The sequence below is a fragment of the Poecilia reticulata genome, linkage group LG19, assembly GCF_000633615.1.
Source record: "Poecilia reticulata strain Guanapo linkage group LG19, Guppy_female_1.0+MT, whole genome shotgun sequence".
NCBI classification, from domain to species: domain Eukaryota; kingdom Metazoa; phylum Chordata; class Actinopteri; order Cyprinodontiformes; family Poeciliidae; genus Poecilia; species Poecilia reticulata.
This window is the reverse complement of record NC_024349.1, coordinates 22,128,014-22,147,040: the sequence shown is the minus strand read 5'-3', so window position 1 is coordinate 22,147,040 and position 19,027 is coordinate 22,128,014. Positions and strand designations below refer to the sequence as shown.

The 19,027-nt window shown below is 41.9% G+C and overlaps 3 protein-coding genes across 6 annotated transcripts; 1 reads left to right on the top strand and 2 right to left on the bottom strand.

Moving 5' to 3' along the window:
- Positions 1–86: 86 nt before the first annotated feature.
- Positions 87–8,920, bottom strand: unk (unk zinc finger). 3 transcript variants are annotated; one of them, XM_008437783.2, is made up of 15 exons: positions 8,440–8,920; positions 7,158–7,367; positions 6,094–6,270; positions 5,871–6,004; positions 4,744–4,879; positions 4,522–4,639; positions 4,353–4,437; positions 3,965–4,260; positions 3,708–3,773; positions 3,414–3,597; positions 3,204–3,323; positions 2,946–3,131; positions 2,236–2,417; positions 1,877–2,137; positions 87–1,086 (listed from the first exon to the last, which is right to left on the bottom strand). In XM_008437783.2, exons 1-15 carry the CDS (start codon positions 8,589–8,591, stop codon positions 931–933), a joined length of 2,463 nt encoding a protein of 820 aa, XP_008436005.1. In that variant the 5' UTR covers positions 8,592–8,920; the 3' UTR covers positions 87–930. The 3 variants fall into 3 exon arrangements, with proteins under 3 accessions (XP_008436005.1, XP_008436006.1, XP_008436007.1); XM_008437784.2 differs by having other exon boundaries at positions 3,222–3,323; XM_008437785.2 differs by lacking the exon at positions 87–1,086 and having other exon boundaries at positions 1,955–2,137; positions 2,232–2,417.
- Positions 8,921–9,007: 87 nt separating this feature from the next.
- Positions 9,008–10,997, top strand: LOC103481945 (histone H3.3). Of its 2 annotated transcripts, none has more exons than XM_008437781.2 (4): positions 9,008–9,103; positions 9,822–9,959; positions 10,056–10,209; positions 10,300–10,997. In XM_008437781.2, exons 2-4 carry the CDS (start codon positions 9,832–9,834, stop codon positions 10,426–10,428), a joined length of 411 nt encoding a protein of 136 aa, XP_008436003.1. In that variant the 5' UTR covers positions 9,008–9,103; positions 9,822–9,831; the 3' UTR covers positions 10,429–10,997. The 2 variants fall into 2 exon arrangements, with proteins under 2 accessions (XP_008436003.1, XP_008436004.1); XM_008437782.2 differs by lacking the exon at positions 9,008–9,103 and adding an exon at positions 9,295–9,361.
- Positions 10,516–16,980, bottom strand: LOC103481943 (uncharacterized). The gene is made up of 16 exons (XM_008437780.2): positions 16,749–16,980; positions 16,309–16,416; positions 16,144–16,219; positions 15,010–15,166; positions 14,886–14,931; positions 14,725–14,783; positions 14,601–14,636; positions 13,834–13,886; positions 13,617–13,749; positions 13,270–13,487; positions 13,150–13,195; positions 13,010–13,075; positions 12,867–12,926; positions 12,707–12,792; positions 12,504–12,598; positions 10,516–11,122 (listed from the first exon to the last, which is right to left on the bottom strand). Exons 1-16 carry the CDS (start codon positions 16,783–16,785, stop codon positions 11,088–11,090), a joined length of 1,311 nt encoding a protein of 436 aa, XP_008436002.1. The 5' UTR covers positions 16,786–16,980; the 3' UTR covers positions 10,516–11,087.
- Positions 16,981–19,027: the final 2,047 nt, after the last annotated feature.

Genomic DNA, 19,027 nt, shown 5'->3' with positions numbered 1-19,027 from the left:
CTGCAGAGACAAAAAACCTGAGTGTGAAAAAGAAAAAAAAACTCAAGGCCATTAATTAGACGTTTGAACAAATTCTATTTTTCAAATTTTTTTTTAGCTATTTGAATTTCTTAATTACTAATAAGCAAGACACTCTGCTTACAGCACTGTGATGAGCTGTAGCAACAAAGAATCATTGGAAATATGCCCTTTAAGTGTTTCCAGAGTGACCTTTTTTATTTTCCTCTAAAGATGTTCCTACTCCCTGAAATATAATTTTTTTAAAAACAAACTGATTATCTACGGTGTCATCCATCCATCCAGCCAGTTTTCAGACTGACGACACGATCACAACACCAGGACGAACACAGCACAGTTTTTTCCCTGTTGTTTTGTGGAGGAGGAGGAGGGAGGGGCAACGCCAAACTCTGAGTGAGTTTTAAGTGCTAAAAATACAAAAAGCGGACGTCTTTATTCCGCCCCCCTCCGGCAAATCACAAAACTCTCCGGATGGATGGATGACACTCTGGGGGAAATATTGTCACTAAAGTGAGATTATACTTTTTGAATTATATCATTTAAAAACTAGCTATGTAAATGCTTCATAGTTAGGGGGTCAGAGTAAAATATAACAGCAGGTATTTTAAGTTATTTTCACAAGTGAATCGCGGGGGGGGGGAGTACAGTGTTGCTGGTCGAGAGCATTAACTAGCAGAATGTATTGTTTTCCTTGGGTAACACTGGCGACAATAACGACGTCTAACTCTGCGACGAGAGCACTTCCTCAGCGACCTTCGCGTTCAAAGTGCGCGATTAAATCGGCGCCACAGCGACGTGGTTTTTGGTCTCTTTTTAGTCGCGTCGAAATGGTGGTCAGGATCCGAGGCTGGCAAGGTGTGGAATCAGGACTGACTGGTGTGGAATCTGGAGCGGTCCCACGACACGGCGAGGTCAGGAGAGCTGCTGCTCGGCGGTCTGTTCGGGGCAGAGCGGGCACTCGGTGGACGACGAGCAGCTCTCGCACTGGAGTCCGTGGCCGCAGGGCAGCGAGGCCGAGCCGTGCTCCCCGCATGTCACGCAGCACTGCCTCTGCTTCCTGTACACCACCTGGCAGACACGACGGCAAAACACAGCGTTACCCTGGAGACCGCAAAGAGAAGGTGTATTTTGCAGCATCTGCTGCTTTACAGCGTGAGATAAAACTTAAGACTTTTGTCTGATCGGTATGTATCTAATACTATGCTTTGTTACTTATTTTACATTATATTTGGAATTCCTAATTACACTTTCTAAACAATTTGAAAGGTTTTTCTAAGTTTGTTTTTGTCAGTTTCTTTATCATTTATTTTACATTGATTGTTGTTCTCCTAATTGCACTGACTGAGCAAATTAAAGTTGTGTTGTTTTTTACAAATAAATTTGTAATTCAGAACATTTATGTCTGTGTCTGAAAAAAAAWTTTAATGTTTCAAGTCAATTCAGCCGATTTTCTGCATTAGTTCGGTGTCAGCTGATACTAAACCTCAAATATCGGAATCAGAAGTGGAAAAAAAAGTCACTAATCAGAATCCGGCTGAGAATCTGTGGTGATGTTCTCCATCCAATCTGACTGAAACTATTTCTAAAGAACAATTTCAGTCTCTAAATGTTACTTTTATGTTAACTTCACACAACAGTCACATGCGAAGCAAACCTGAAAATATATGTTTGCTCGTATATTTGCCATTTTTTTCTTCTTCCATTTTTCTAATTCTACTGGGGTTTATATACTGCTCAAAAAAATAAAGGGAACACTTCAGTGTTCACTTAAATGTTAAAGTGTTCCCTTTATTTTTTTGAGCAGTGTACATATATATCATTGCCAAATATGACAGTGGTTTGCCATCTCTAGGATCACCTGTTCCACAGCGCGTAAGCAGCTGCAGAGTTGAGCCTGCAGGCTCAGGACCGACTCCAGCGGCAGGCGGTGCAGCAGCTGGAGCTGATGCAGTGCAAGGTGGGGATTGTCTCCGCTCCGCAAGCTCTCCAGCGCCTCCTGCAGGAGAGAGATCTGCCTCTGCGCCTCCTCCTCAGCCTCCCGGGCCCGCTCGGCTTCCACGGCAAACCGGGCTGCGTTGGCGCGAGACTCCTCCGCGTCCGCTTTGACGGCGGCCCACGACTGCGGGAAAAACAAACGAGCGCGTCGTTGAATCACTCCGGCTTCGTTTTTGCTTGCACTGCAGAAACGCAGCCGTTGCCGCTCCTCTACCTACCTACCTGAGCTGTGTGCCTCCAGCTGTGACCCCACTGCTTCAGTGCCCTGTGAGCGTCCTCCAGCTCCTGCTTGAGCCTGGTGGTCTCTGCACAGGGGCCGGAGGGCAGCAGGGCGGGAGGGGTGCCAGGAGAACCCTGACCCGACGGGAAGTGCTCCCAGATGTTTGTGCTCATGCCATTCAGACCTACAAAAAAACAAAATAATATAGATTTGTAATTAGTATTAATTTAGGATTTCTGCGGGTTTTAGCAAGTCAAATGTAAGACTTTTTAAAACCTCGATGCCACGTTGAATGAAATTTAAGACTGGAAAAAATATAAATGTAAGGTATATTAGGTGGAAACTGCTGCATTACAATCAAACATAACAAAAACAGTAGCTTTATATGCTGGATATGACTACTTTTAAGCTAGGCACTTAACTTATAATAATACCAATGCAGCCAACTTCATATAGGTTGTCAATAGAAGTCAGCCAGCGCCAAAAATGGACAAAGTCCAGCCAGCTGGAGATAAATTTAGACATAGACAAAAAAAACCCTAACTAGCTAGCAAGGGTATATTAGCTAGCAGTAGCCTCAAATGCCTCGAATCACAGCACGCAATGAAGATATTTGCATGTGACTCAAACTTTTGCCTGACAGAAAAGTCTTACCAGATAAATAAATAAATAAAATGTCCTCTTTTTTGCATCTTGAATCTGATATTCGTACCTAAAGTGCTATGAGATGGTCCGAGGAAGGGGCTCTCTGATAGGCTCGGCTGTGACGGGTGAGAAGAGAAGAAAGGTGAGGCCTGTGGCCTGACTGGGGGCGACGGAGACGGAGAGCTGAACGGGGCGGAGCTGCTGAACGATCCTGGAATGTTGACCGGAGCTGAACTCTGAATCTGGCTGCCTCCTGCAAAACCAGAGAAAACAGAAACATGTCTTAAAAATTATTACTCTTTGTGTGATTTTGTGTTTATTTTACCTTCATGTTTCGAAATACCTAGCATCACCCCAACACTGGGCAGGGCAGAACTGCTCTCCATGCTCCTCTCCAGCGCAGAAACTCCAAAGTCATTCAGATCTAGATCATCCAGAGCCGACTCTGTCACACAGCAACACCACGGCGTTTGAGTTCAATCAGATCTCATGTCAGCTGCAGCAGAAATATGAATTCTAGTATTTTATTGCGTACCGACGACCGATTCAACTGTCTCGCTGGTGGGGTAAAAAGGCAGGGCATTGGCGTTCATTCCCGAGGAGATGCCAGACCCTGGTGGGCCAAGAGCGGCGGGGCTGGGGGGCGTGGCGGCTAGACTGGAGGGGATGCTGGAGGACAGACTCAACGGGCTGCCGACAGGGAGGAACACTAACAAGTCCTGCAGAAGAAATAACAGAATTGAATCCTTCTGCCGTTTCAAAACAGACACAAAAATGCACAGAGTTTATAGGCAAAGCTATAGCAGTTCAATTTTTAAGAGATTTGTACCTGTTTGCTCTGCGTCGAAGCAAATTCCCTGCTCCGATGTTCGAGAGCGAACCCTCTGTGTTTGGCCTGAAATTGTGAGCAAATGTTGTAAAAAGATGTTGAAAAGACTCGATAAGAAAATTATTTTCCCAAGTGCCTCATACTTTCCAACTCTTAAGCTTAAGTAGCTAAATTGGAAATTTGTGGAATGTACCGATTTATCCAATTAATCATCTGATTTGCAGTCCTGCTGAGTTTTCCAAAGCACACGTCCTCACCTGATCTTCCCGTTCAAATCCCGGCGCCCTGCCGTACCCCCTGTCCCCAGCCCAAGGAGACAGCGGGTCTCCTCCCCCGCTGGCACCCTCACATAGCGACAAAACGCTACCCAGCAGCCCTTGCTCTGCCACGCAGGACACCGCAGAGGGGGAGAAGTGGTCTGACGCGGAGCCGAGCCTCATGCCGTGTCCACCAGGACTCTGGGAAACGTCGTGGCCGGGAAGGGGATCCGGGAGCCTCGGGGGAGGAGGGGAGCCGGGGCTGGGGAATATCGACTCCTCTGCAGCAAAAGGCTCTGGAGGAGGATTCAAACCAAAGAGACATGGAATTACAGCGAAAACGAATCGACAGACGTTGAAACGCAGGGCCGCTCCGGTGGGATCTTACTTTCAACATGAGCGAAGGCACAAAATGGTCCTCTGGGACAGCTGCCACATTGCTGCATGTCATTACACTTGGTGGATTTATAAATCTGTAATGAAGGAAACAGTTTCCAATCAGCTCCTGTGGTTTCTACGTTGAGACTCTGGCAGAACAACAGGAAGCAAATCCAAACCTCTGGGTGGAACTGTTGCTCTGTTCTCGTGTGGCAGTACTGACATCCCTCGGCTCCCTCACACTTGCTGGGATCCCCCCACTCTTCGCCCTGTTTCACCGCCGGACATGGCAGCGCTCTGCGGTGGCAAAAAAACCCAAAACAAACACAGGTTCTCTATTTAACAAAACACGAACCAACTAAAAATGATTAGAGTATTCCAGAACTGAAACAGGAAGTCACCTGTATTTGTGCTTGTGCGGGCTGCGCCGCCTGTCTTTGCTGTTGTGGTAATACGGACAGGCGTATCCTTGACGACACAGGCGGGGGGGCTTTTTACAGAGCTCCGTCTTGTAGTGGGACAGCACATAATTGTTATCTGGAATAAAAAGGAGAGTAATCTGTCAGGCGGGTGACTGGAACACATCAAAAGGCATCGTATTTGAAAAGAAAACGTTTAAACTGCTCTTGCTGAAGATTTGGACCAATTTAGCTGACTAAATTGGTCAAAAGTTGTTTATTTCTGCCATTTCCTGATTTATGCACAAATCGGTATTCTGTTGTGTTTCCCATTTTTAAAAGTGGTAATGAGAAATGGTTGCATTATATTTATGGCCCAGAATAGCACAGAAAGACAACAGTTCCCAACTATAGTTCCTAGGAAGCAGGCCAGTAACTAACAATTATTTTAGTAATTGATTATTCAAATTATTCAAAGACAAATATGCAATTCAATTCCTTTTTTTGAATAAGAAAATAAACATTTATTACCTAAAATGCAACAACATAGCATTGTTTTAGTGATTATTTATAGCACAGATTGCATCTCTAACATCAACATTCAATTTCAAGCCATTGATATCCTCTCCATGCAGCTGGCAAAGAGCAATCCAATCAGTAGCCTCAAAACAACCCTGTAGAGCTTCTTATTCTTCCTAAGGCCACATGTGAAAAGCTCAGCCCTGTCAACTGGTCTTCACATCCACACAGCGTAGGGTTGACTTGTTCATTCATTTTTGGATTAATCAGTTAATACTTGGACAGCAAACAGTGTTAATGAGATTTTTTTTTTTTTTACATATGTGAGAATATGAACCAGGTGAAGCTAAAACTCCCACTTGAGGAGCTGTGAATAGAACAGATACAGATTCTTTAATCTTACATGTAAAATGAATATTTTTTGTGCAGCTTTGGCCATTACTGCTATAAAGGTGATTATTAGAAGCACAACAGCTGAATCATAAAAGTTATTCATAAGCTAACTTGCTTGTTTTTCTGGTATCTTATACAACATTTCTGTACAAACATTTGCTAGCAGAAGGAAAAAGCTGGTCCCTGCTGGGACGCCTCGTTACATATTTCAGATTTACCTTGCCAGCGCGGTTCTTCGCTCAAGATCTTCTCTATAAGAGCCGTGCTCGCCGCTTGACCCGACTGCGCGTCTCCGCTGCCTCCTCCTTCCGTCGTCCCCGACCCTCCTTGAGAGTCCAGCACCTGCACTTCCCTGTGGAGCGCAGAACACGGGAAGAACATCAGCGACGACAGACCCGGAGGTGAAAAACTAGACGGCAGACGGGTCTTAACGTTGCACACCTGATATCGTAAACGGGACTGCGCAGGTCATGCGATCCGTGAGCAAAGGCACAGTGGGAGCCGTTCTTACTGCAGTGGCCTTTCGCATCCGTTTCGTGGATACACGATCCAGTCTTGTAATAGCGGAGGTGGTATCTCCGTTCGGTGTCGCCCGCAGTTCGATGCAGGAAGGGACATCTACAATGAAACAAACAACAACAACAAAAAAAAAAAAGAAAAGTCTTGTAGAACATCCGTGCCAGAGAATATGAATTTCTACAATTCCTGGTTCCTCGAGGAGGATCTGAAAACTGGCTGTTAGCACAAATTTAAACACATTTAAACATTTGTATTTGTATAAATATGCAGAAATAGGCTGAAAACAACCATTTGGTTGAAAATATGAACATTTCAGCGGGATGTCTTATTCCTGTTTGGGTCCACAAACCTCAATAAGACATTGGGTCCACTTGAAATCCCTACAGCCAAATTAAAATGAAGAATATTTGAATAGTCTGGTACAGCGACTGCTAGAAACGGCCAGATTAGCATAGTAAAAACTCCCCCGTCACACCCTGAAATATCTTTTCACTCTTTTCTTTTCACTGTTTTTTGAGTGCAAATGTCAATATCAATTCCCCCACTAGGGATTAAAAAAAGGTGCTAAAGCTTCTCGGGAAGATTATGCATGATGCAGTAAGTTGAAAGAAAGTAGCAACAGTCGAGTGAAAAGATGCGTGAGGGAAGTTCCAGATTTCAATGAGAAAGTGTTTTGAGAGGATGTGATGGACGTCCTGCAAATGTGTCAGACACCCGGAGCTGTAAAGTAAATTCTACAAAAGCGGGACACTGGATAGTAGAAAGCAAAACGATGCAAAAAGAGTTACACGTTAAATGACCTGAACTATTTATGTGATAAACAGCGCAAACACAGAGGACGTTTGTCAAACTCCGGGTAACTTTGTGGCCATTCTTTACTTTTTTGTCCTCATGAATTGAAAAAAAAAWAATAATAATAATAAKAAGAAGAAAATCTACAATCTGAAGAGTATTTTAGGAAGATGAAAAGCCTGAGCAGCACTCACTCATCTCCTTCTGGACATGTGCCTGTTCCCTCGTCGTATTTGGTACAGTAGACGTCTGGACTGTAGTTGAACGTCCCGTCCCGTCTGCGGATGGGCCTGCGACGCCGCTGGTTCAAGAAGTGCCAATGGAAGCAGGAAAAAGGCCGGTGCTGTGTACATTTGTGCTGCACAAACAGGGGACACTGCTCTGTTCTGAACTCTTTGAGATATCTGGAAAGTAAGAAGACAACAAGAAAGAATGTGACTAATGTCTGTGCAACGTTATTATTATCATTTTAATCAAAACCTGGCATTGTTAAATATGCAAATAATTTGTCTACATAAAACTACAACATTCACATCCCTTACAGATTTATTCATATATTATTACATTAAAATTATAAACTTCAATGTATTTTACTGGAGGTTTGAGCACAAAGTCAAAAAATAATTGTGCAGTTAAAGAAAAATTGGGTTTCATGCACATGTATATGTCCAGTTTATGGAAAAAGATAAGGTAAGAATAAAAATGTGGAGGAGAATAAAAAACCACGAGGTCCAATCTTCAAATTTGTAATTTGTAAACTTTTGGCCAAGATGCAAAATGCTATGTATGAAATCCCCACCCCAAAGGATTAAACATCATGCTGTGGGTAAGTTTTTTCAACAGGGACAGAGGTGTTGGTCAGCATTGATGCTTGAGGTTAAACAAATATTGATGAACATTTTTGCACAAACACTAACCAAAATCGCCAGTGACTAAACTAGTAGACATACTAGCTGGTGGCTAAAAAGATACAATATTCTACCAATGCTTTGGACATTTTAGTTGTAATATCTGGTGCTCGTGCATCGTTTTCTTCCCATTTCACAGTGAAATCTCAACGAAATAAGTTGAAGTTCCAGGTGATAATGCGACTAGAATTGGAAAAAAATTCAAGGTGTTCTACCAGTAATAGCCAAAACTAATACTAGCATAAGCTTCTACAAATAATCATAAAATACATCACTACGGTATTTACATAACAATGAACAAACCTAAATTGATGCAATAGTGTCACGCAGAGGCACAGCTAAAATGCCATATTATACAACTTTTAAGAAATGGTTACTGAGTAACATTAGGCCTCTTCATTAGGACCAGAAAACACTGGGTTACCAGCCTCTTTACTTCATTCCAAACATTTTAAAGTTTTATTAATCAACCACTGTCTGTAGTAAGATGTATGTATTTTTGTGTGTATGGCAGTGCACGTGAGGTTGTGTACACCCAGCCAGCTAACCCTGCTAACCAGCTACGTACGTGTAATGTTGAGGTTTCTCGGGCTGTACGTTCAACACGGTTGCGGGAGATGTCGAGCCCCCCGCGGGCGAAGACGACGAGGACGAAGATGGCCCCCCTGTAGCGGTCGTCGCTGCCGAAGACGACGCGGGCTGTGAATTTGTTTTAGACATTTAACCAGTCTGAAGCCCAACAACAAGAAGCTTGTTTTTAGCTTACTGGCTAGCTATTCTTTTTAGCTTCGAAATCCGCATTCTCCTACGATGTGAGCTTGCGCAAGGCGAGAGGAAGTAGTAGAAAAGGGGATGCAGCACGGAACTGTGGGACGTGAAGTTCAAAAATAACCTATGTAATACTTGTTCAGCTCAAATGATATTTGATATTTATTTTATTATAAAAATTAAAACAACATAAACAGCTTTCAATATAGTGAAATTCAAACCTGTTTGAATTAGGAATTACCCTAAATTTTTATGTTAAATTTTCCTGCTGTAATCTGATTGGCTGCGCCATATCCCGTTTGGAGGACAAGCCAATCGTGCTCAGTCTGCGAAAAACATGACGTCACGTGGAAGTATTAATAGACAGCTTCGTTCACGCTCTCGCCTATAGTCGTTTTCAGCGGTGTTAAACATCGGAGACGCGTCTGACGCAACAACTTCTTACTACACGTTCAACTTATAAGGTAATACGACCGTTTAATCGTGTCTTCTAAGTTTGGCCTAAATTATCTGTCTTTGCTTTGAATTTTTCGAGGGTCTGATCGTCTACTGTTGTTGGCCTAACATGTCTACCCGTTAAAGAACGCTAAAAATAGAACAATGGAGGCTCTTATGGTGACGTTTTTCGGTACTTATCTACATGAGCGGTTTAAAAGTAAACGGGGTAAACAAACCAGCTTCCAGTGCCGTTCCTTTAATTTGCCAGGACACCAGTCTAAAATGTGAATACTTCAGCTAATGGCGCATGTATTCATTCGGCACTGTTGTTTTTTGTTTTTTCAGGACGAAACTGAAAATGGCGAGGTCGAGGCAGAGCCGCGCTGCTTCGGGCGCCATTTGTTTTGATCTGTTAAGGTTTTTAGTTGACCAACAGACATTATGTGTGTTTGTATAACGTCGGAGTAACTGGTTTAAACTGCCGTATAATTCTTTATTTACACTCAGAAAGGGAAGCGGGATAACCGGTGTTTGTAAACGTGTATTTATGAACGTCGGCTGTTGTGGGCCGACACCTCCCATGGCCGCAGAGTTGGGGGAGGGGAGTTGCGTTAAGCTAGGCTAGTTTTAGCATTGTGTTTACAAACGCGATAAGCTTCCCTTTTCCCCCCACCCCGACTGTCTAGTCTGGTTTTAAAAATTATTCCGCTTTTTAAACTAATGCGCTTCTATTGCAATTTTCAGGTAATACGCTATGGCTCGTACCAAGCAGACCGCCCGTAAGTCCACTGGAGGTAAAGCGCCGAGGAAGCAGCTTGCTACCAAGGCTGCAAGGAAGAGCGCCCCCTCCACAGGAGGCGTGAAGAAACCACATCGCTACAGGTACGTCATATGTTTACATTAGTATAACCTACTTAACCGGTTGTTACGACAAGTTGAAGGAATTTTGAAATCTTTTTTTTTTTTTTTTTTTTGCAGGCCCGGCACTGTGGCTTTGAGGGAGATCCGTCGCTACCAGAAGTCCACGGAGCTGCTTATCCGTAAGCTGCCCTTCCAGCGCCTGGTGAGAGAGATCGCTCAGGACTTCAAGACTGATCTTCGTTTCCAGAGCGCAGCTATTGGAGCTCTCCAGGTAAGAAACTTGAAGCTAAACTAATGTGAAATCTTGTAAATGGTACAGTTGTTTATTAATTTTTTTCCCCCTCCTTTTGCCCTTTGATAGGAGGCAAGCGAGGCATACCTGGTGGGTCTCTTTGAGGATACCAACCTGTGCGCCATCCATGCTAAACGTGTCACCATCATGCCCAAGGACATCCAGCTGGCTCGCAGGATAAGAGGAGAACGGGCCTAAGGGGCCGCCCGCCTGCTTCGTTGTAACAAATTGTCCTATTTATCATACTTATCCATTTTGTGGACATTTTTATTTCTTGGGTTTATATATATATATATATATACAAGTTCTTCTTGAATTTTTTTTTTGTATTTTTAGTGATGCAGCATACCAACCATTCCACAAGCCCGAGTACACCATGGACATGATTTTACCTTTTTTTTGTTGGGAGGGGGGGGGGTTGTCAGGCTAATGACGTTGGGGAGGGCTCCTTTTATTCACAGAGCAGTCTAAAATCTTTTGACAAGAATCAAATACTTCACATCCTAACGGGAGCAGCGTTTCTTTACCTAGTTGCTATTGATCATAAAATGCCAGCATGTCATCCTGGGTGCCCTTCGCCGCAGCGTCAGAGTGTTGGCTGTCCCAGTTGACCCTCTGCACAGTGTGAGGAAGCACCGCAGACCCTCTACCCCGTGATTTTTCTGGGCCGCTTTTTATCTCAAACACAAAATCTTGGCAGCTACATTTAATACTATTTATGAGATGTTGTCACATGTCTTTCTATTAAAGGTCTTTATGAATACAAAGTYGTGTCTTGTGGTGATATACAGAAGGTAATACAGTTCTAACACTTTATTTTAGACTGAATTTATTTGCATGGGCGAGTTGATCTGTGCCTATACAAACCATTCTGTATGCTTGAACCCAGCAGCTGTAAAAACAGAAAGGAAAAGGTTTTAACGTCAAGGTGCTTCTAAAATTGGAACAAATTGCAAAACGTGCTAATGCGATCAGGAACACTGTTGGGATTTACCTAAACGCTGCATCAACATGGCACATGGGTAAACCTGATTTGTAATGGAAACCTGGGTCAGCAATGGTCTTAAGCTCGTAGGGCTGATTAACATCTTGTCAATAGTCTGTAAAGCAGGTGTGTCCAAAGAGTGGTCTGTGGGCCGTTTGTAACCTTTGGACTGAAAAATCTGTCAAGGAGGTTTTAGCTTGGTGTAGACTTTTTTTTTTTTTTTTTTTCCCTTACGATGGCAAATGTTAAGACCACAAAGTGTTTGGGTTTTTTATAGCCAAGTTTTCACTACATCCAGAGAATTTTCTTAAAGTCAACTTTGACTCACCCAAAGTTTAATTTACTAAGTTTTACTAAATTTAGTAAGTGTTTGAAAGTGACCCAGATCCTGTTTATAACTGGAGAATAAACTTGTATGAGCTAGTTTTCAATCATTTGGAAACAAAATGCCTTTTAGCACAGAGTTCATTTTAAATACCCCTTCAATGAAAAGGGGCAAAAATTAATTTGCCTAATTTTAGTTCTGGCCTCCAAATACTTTTGCCTTAAGTTTGAACACCCTTGTTCTAAAGTGTATATTCCAGATAAACCAGTTTGGACACTTGTCTCAGGCTTATATCTGTATGAAGTGATGTTTAGATAGAACTGTTCAACACTTTTTCTTCCACTCAACGTTTTGTCAACATCCTTGGATACATCAGTCTTTCTTTACCAGTAAGATTTATAGATTATCTTCCATCTGGAGGGGAAATATTGACACTCAGTAATTATGAAAGCCATTGCATTTCTGGTATGGAAATCCTTATTAGCCAAATATAAAAATTTTCTGAGAAATTGAATTATTGGCTTAGCATTAGCTTCAAGCCATATCAATCAAAGTTACATAACCACAGCGAACATCTCCATGTAATTAATCTGAATAATGCGACAGCATATTAGGGCAATTGTAGACAGAAAAAAAAGAGTACATTTCTACCAAAAAATTAAAATTTCAAATTTTGAAAAGTCAAAAATTTGATAGAAAAAACTCCCTCAAATTTTGAGATTAATCTCAGAGATTTTCTAGAAAAATCTTAGAAATTTTGGAGCTCATAAAGTCGAACATTTTCAACTTTTCTAGAAAATCTTCGACTTTCAAAACTCAAAATTTCCAATTTTTTTTTAGAATATTTTTGGGATTAATTTCAAATTGAGTTTCTTGGTGGAAAATTTCTCCTTTTTTCTACCTACAACGCCTCTCACTTTTCGAGTTGCATCGTTTGATGACCGTGTCGGCAGCAGGCCTCACCAATGCGGCAGACTATATCCTCGCACTCCTTCATGTTGCCGGCTTTGAGCACAACACAACAAAACCCAGAGGACCGAGGGGTTTCTGAAGAATCTCTGTGAAAGAAAAGAAAAAAAGTTGCATTCCAGAAACAACCTTCTGGGACTGTTTCACCTCAACTTAAGTGGTGATGCCTCGGATGTATTGGGTGTGTCAGTACTTACGCCACGCAGAAGGCGAATATCGTGTATCCGGGCTGAGCAAACCTCCCTACGCAAGAAACCTCTGGGTAGTGATGCTCAAACAGCTTCTGAGGAGACATGGATGCTATAAACATATGATAGAGGGGAATTTAACGTTATGGCGCAGGTATTTTCTTCTTACCATCGTACTATTTCTGTCCGTACACGTCAAGTGTGTTTCCTTTAGGTCTAAGAGCACCTCCTAAGGGATACGTTACACTCAGGCCATAATGGTTCAACAGCATATTTTACAATGTGCCTGCAGGCATTTGAGTCATCTCTCACCTTGCTTGGTTGGTTTTTATGCAACACCTGAGGAATTGCATGCTGCAAGACTTCCTTTCCTCCAAACTAACAGTGGGGAAAACCAGAAGTTGCATCAGTTTTAGCAAACGTTAGCAGCATTTTCAAGCAGAAAAGATTACCATTCCGATGTTTGCTTTCCCCAAGTACTTCACAATGTAGACGATTCTGTCGAGAGATTGGCGAGTTAAGTCAGTTGAGGTCAAATCTACAAGCTCTGGATAGGCCGTGTGAACACCTGCCTTCCCTCTTTGAGGCACTGGGAGGTGCCGGGAGGCTTTTGACCGACGTTGGCTTGCTTTTGTTGGGGAGTGAGGCCAAGCTGCGCGTTGGGGTTCTCCGTCCTCAGGGCCCTCAAGATTTTGACGAGGGGACGATATATCGTTCCGTCCTGGGCCCTGCATCGCAGAATACGGATGAACAGAGGGCAACCCTTGAGACGGGACAGAACAACGCCTGCCTGGAAGCCAGAAGAAATGGCAGAACGCATCAGACCACAAGATAAAAGGTTTAGGTTTGCCTTTTTTTGCAGATGACACTTTTCTATCCGCAGCTAATGAAGACAAAAGAAAGGCAGCGATTTCCTCACTTGTCCGTTTTTGCAGTTTCTCAGGGAAGTCCCGTTGATCTCATCGATGATGTCGCCAGAGGAGACAAACATGTCAACATGAGCCTGGCTGCCAGGCACCAAGTCCAGGACGAAGACACGCCCGCTTAGATACCTAAGGTGGGGAAGAAAAACATGAAGGTGACGTTGCACAACCGGAGCAAATTGATGTTTCTTTGTACAGGGTTAAGACACAAACCTTAAAACCATCCCAACTTCCCGACAGGGCACGACCTCATAGGTGTCACACACCTAGAAACAAACAATCGGTCACGTTCTTTTGCCTATAGTTACGTCAGTTTTCCCACAATGCATTCCTGACTTTGGATTCCGTAAACTTTTTGCAAAATTTTCCACATCGCAACAAATTCAGTGAATTTAGTGAGATGTGAAGGACCAATAAATAATAGTGCAATATTGTATATTTATTGTTCACTAGTGTCAAAAACATGATAATAATAACAAACTAGTTAATGTTTTTTAAAGTTTTAGCAGTATTTTTCATGTAATAATTGTATCGAATTTCCACAACAGAATGTCACTAAAAGCACCAGCAACATGTTTTTAACTCAACTTTTCTTGTTCTTTAAGTTGTCTCTCTCTGTGTGTCTTTAATGTATTTTCCGTAAAAAAAAAAAATTAACATCCCACAGAAAAAAATGTGTTCATCCTTTGTAAAAATAAAATATCGGTTATTTAAGAATAAGAATACATTTTCTGCAGTAGGTGTTCGAACTGACATGTGACATTTGTGGCTCTAAACGAGTCTCATTGAGCTGGGCTGAAGGCAAAAATGACTCTTTGGATTGTAAAAGTTGCAGACCCCTGGTCTAAAACATGACATAAATTAAATATATGTGATTTTGCAGATCTAACGAGACAAAATACAGAAAAGTAAACTGGAAATTAAAAGATAACGCTAGTTTGCAGACTTTTTTTAATAAATTTTTGTCCTGGAGTTCTTACCGGTAGCAGCCAGCTCTCATCTAGAAAACTACAGTTCTGTTTAAAAAGAAAAGCAAAAGAAAATAAATAAATACTAGAACAAGTGAGAGCATCACCACGTTACATGTTGTAGTTTTTCACTAACCTCCATGTCCAGCTTGAACTCCATGTGAGAGAGCACCAGCAGCAGCGACATGAACGGCTCTGTGGGACAAAAAAACAAAAACAAAAGCAGAGTTCAAACTATAATGGTTACCAACACGTCCTCGGCTTTGACTAGGCCACTCCATTTATTAAACGTCTCACCGACAAATTCCTCATTCCTGAAGATTGATGACGTGGGACTGTACCACTGTAATCAGAGGATGAATAGACGTGTCAGTGAGGAGTAACGGAGCGGTGAAAGCAAAGTGTTGGCAGCGTGTCTGACCTCCAGAACTCTGGGCGTGTGCAGCAGGTGGGTGAAGAACTGCGACAGAGTCCTGCGGCCGAGGGCCAGCCGCAGCAGGTATCGGCCCCGGCCCTGGGCTGAGATGAGCTTCCTGCAAACTCTGGTCTGCTCGACAGCCAGGGAAAGAGCAGAGAGCCTGAAAAAAAAGGATGTTAATAAAAAATATCGGTAATACCAAGTCGGTATCGGATCGGAGCTAGCATGGTAAGATCGATGCTACAGTTTCAGATTCCGTCTTGAAATTCAGTTATATTTTTGCATTGCAACTCAATGCATCAAAAAGAGATTTGTCTATTTAGCTCTCAAATGTCAATTTTTGCACTTATTCTGTTTTATTCAGGAAAAATGCACAGAAATCATGTTATTAAAATATTTTTGTAGATCCCTAAAGATTTTGATTTGAACAAAATAACTGAAAGGAAGAAGAAAAAAAAACATGAAAACACCAAAAGGTCAGAAGTTTGATGATAGTAAAAAGTATCAGTATCAGGTACTGGTGATATTTGGTATCGGTTTGATACCAAAATATTGCACACTTCTACTGTCAAAGGGTTCTTGTCTGCATTGTTTTGTTTATATTCTTCTCCTCCGCTTAGGTTGAAATCTAAGTTATTTACACATTTCAGCATTTATTTGAACTGAATTATCATTACAAGTGCAGTATTTCATTTTCACTCAAGTTCTTTGTCACTTCCCTCATGCGCCGTCAACTCCATCCAATTAGAATGTGTGTGTGTGTGTTTTTAATAATATTTGTTTTGTTTTTTGAGAAGCACTTGTCTGTAAAACTGCAGAATTTTTCAAGCTGGTGCCTACGGATTTTCATTTCTAAATCCGACTGTTGTGGTGCAAAATTTGTTATTTTGTATTAACTGAACAGGAGTAATTAAATACCAAGTAAACATGTGCATGTGTCCCATATCTCAAGAATCATTGACTATAATTTATTTTGTACATTTTACATCCCTTATGGTTCTATTGTGTTTATCAATATGTAACACTTTGGATGGAGTAGCTTGTGAGCAAATGAGCAATTTCTCGTTGGGAATCGATAAAGTATGTTCCACATCAAACTCAGCAGAAAAACAATAAACTGTAGGCAGCTCCCTCTACCTGCTACAGGTGTCTTGATGAGGAAGTTGCTCAAAGCACTGCCAGTAATCTCTCTGGACCAGACTGAGGACTGGCTCTGAGGAGAAACATTCAAAAACATTTAGAGGTCAAACATCTTTACAGGAAACGATGTGAGGAGGATTAAATATGGAGTAAGATGCTCACGCTGCAGCCCCTTTCTGAGGACCAGCTCCAGCAGCTCGCAGCAGGAGGGGAGGTGAGGACTGGAGTCCGTCACTATGCCTCCGTCTGACTGCATGTTCAGGACACACACTGACACACACACACACACACACACACCCACACACACACACACACACACACACACACACACACACACACACACACACACACACACACACACACACACACACACACACACACATTAGAGATTATAACAAAGGATAATGTGAAATGTGATTAATGGTAACATTCATTAGGTTGATGTAGCTGCAGAGAGGGTCAGCTGGTCGGTTATTATAATGGCAGGAAGAACAGGCTCTTGTTTACAAGAAACAGGAAAAACCCGAAACAGCCGACGTGAAGCTGAAATGTTGATGAAATAACGTCACACCAATCACGAGCCCGCTGCTGTGGATGCTTACCTTTGAGGGAGGCGAGCAGAGGATCTCTGGGTGCCATGTTGGCATGGAGGGAGCAGCAGCAGCAGCGGGTGTCCGGGTGTTTATCAGGAACCCTCGGCTTCTTATCGTTCAGCCGCAGGGAGACGCGCTGCGTTCGCACTTCCGTGTGGCGAATAATACACGGAGAATACCCCGTGCCCTTTCCACGGCACCTGTCTGAGAGCCGCTCCGCGATAACATGTAAATGGCAGTAACCCGGAGCCTACAGCTGGGGGCGCTGTTGCTGCAAATGAGAAAATTAAGACAGCTGTTTTATTTTTTGATCAACTTCGTTCTAGTTTGGTTACATTTCTTTTTTTATCACCGTTCATACATAATATAATTAAAAGTTTTCCAACCCATGATCGTGTTAGCATAATTTTTGGAGGTCAAATAGTTAGTTTTGATCATGTCTACGGTTTTGATTATTTTAAAGGTGAGCTCCTGTTAAGTCATCATTATCAGTATAAGTAAACTGTCACATGACCTCGAGCTTTTTGTAAGGTAAATAAATCCTCAGACATTGGCGCCCCCTGCTGGCCGGCTGTTCTTAAGCAGCAGCTAGCCAGTTTTCTTATGTATTGTGCCAGCTCTGGCTAGCTTAAAAGAGAGAAGGAAACAACATATAAATAAATATATTCAAAGAATATCAGAAAACATTAAGCACACAAGGAAACCAAATAAATGTTGGTTCCAAAATGTATTTATTCTGTATTAAGTTTTCTTTAGTGTAAGTAGTCATTCTGACTCATCCACTCACTAAAAATACACACAGTGGCTCACTGTAATGGACTTTGATCCTGTGGTGACAAATATAAAGTTGTGTGGCATCATTATATGAAGGGTAACAAATGTTGCACTACTCTATAATCTAAGGAACCTGCAAATATTATACAAAAATGGGCCAAGGATAAAACTGTAAACATAGTTTGCTATTCTGCCAAATGGTGTACATGGTTCTATTCTGTAAAGAAAAATCAGTTTCGCACAATTGCGAACAGTTACTAAAAAAAATAAATTTGATGCTTCTTTGAGATCCAGTAATACCAACCAATAGGATTTAGATTTACTGTTGCTGTGAGACATAAATATGTCAGAGAAAGAATCCTCTCCATGATGCTGCCACCGTTGTGCTTGATTCAACCTAAAGGTATTAATTGATTATCTGCTAAAGCACATGTCAAACTGAAGGTCTGTGGGCCAAATCCGGCCAGCCATAGCTTTTTATGTGACCCTCTGTAGACTAAAAATTTTATTGATAACATTACATTTTATGCTATCAATCAAATCAATGCAGTTTTTATCCATTTACTGTCAAATTATATCAACCAGACCCTCCAGTTTCTTGTGGATTATAGTGGAAATTCAAGCAAAGTCAACAAATCTCCGCACTAGGGTTAGGGTTAGGGTTATGTATTAGCACTTTTGTGCTAATACATAATTGGGAGTATATTGCAGATTTTTCTCAAAAATTGTCAAAAACTTTCATACTTGAACAGCTGCCTCAGTTTTAATTGATGTCAGATTATAATCCATGATCTAATAAGAAGTCGCATTACAGTCATAAATAAGCGCAAATGTTTCCAAATTAGTACCACAAACGCTGCCAAAATAAATAAATAAATAAATCACAAAAGCAATAGCGAAATTCTGGAGGGACTGAAAAGATGTTCAATATTATTTAATTTGAAGAATCAACTAATATTTTTAACAGTGTAACAGGTTTTATCAATACATTATAGCACAACACCGACACTTTAGGACCATTTATGAACTTGACTTGRCCCAAAACGGAAACGAGTCTGTGCTAAAGGAACTGTTCAATAAATTTGCCTAGAGAATAAGAAGAAAGCTAATAAATACAGAGAGGAAACCTGCTCTTGATCCCAGACTAAAGTAATGATTTTTCTTCCAAATTGACAGCGACATGAAGCACGCATTAAGACAACAARGCATTCGCAGTAGAAGCAGCCCGAGATTAGGTGATCCAGACACAGCTTGGATTTAAACCCAATAGAAAATCTCTRGAGGGACTTAAACCTGTTCTGTYTCGCCAAAAGTTTTATTTACTCGTTTAAGAAAAGAAAACAACTCTCCCATATATGTGTGTGTATCGAATTCTACGGACTAAAAAAGATGATACATGGGTCCATTTGGTGCGTTTTGGGCTTTGAACTGAGGCTAAAAGCGGTGTTTTCCGGGCTACAGCTCCCTCTGGCGGCGCCTCGGTGGAACTGCCGCCCACTGGAGGCGGTGTCAGA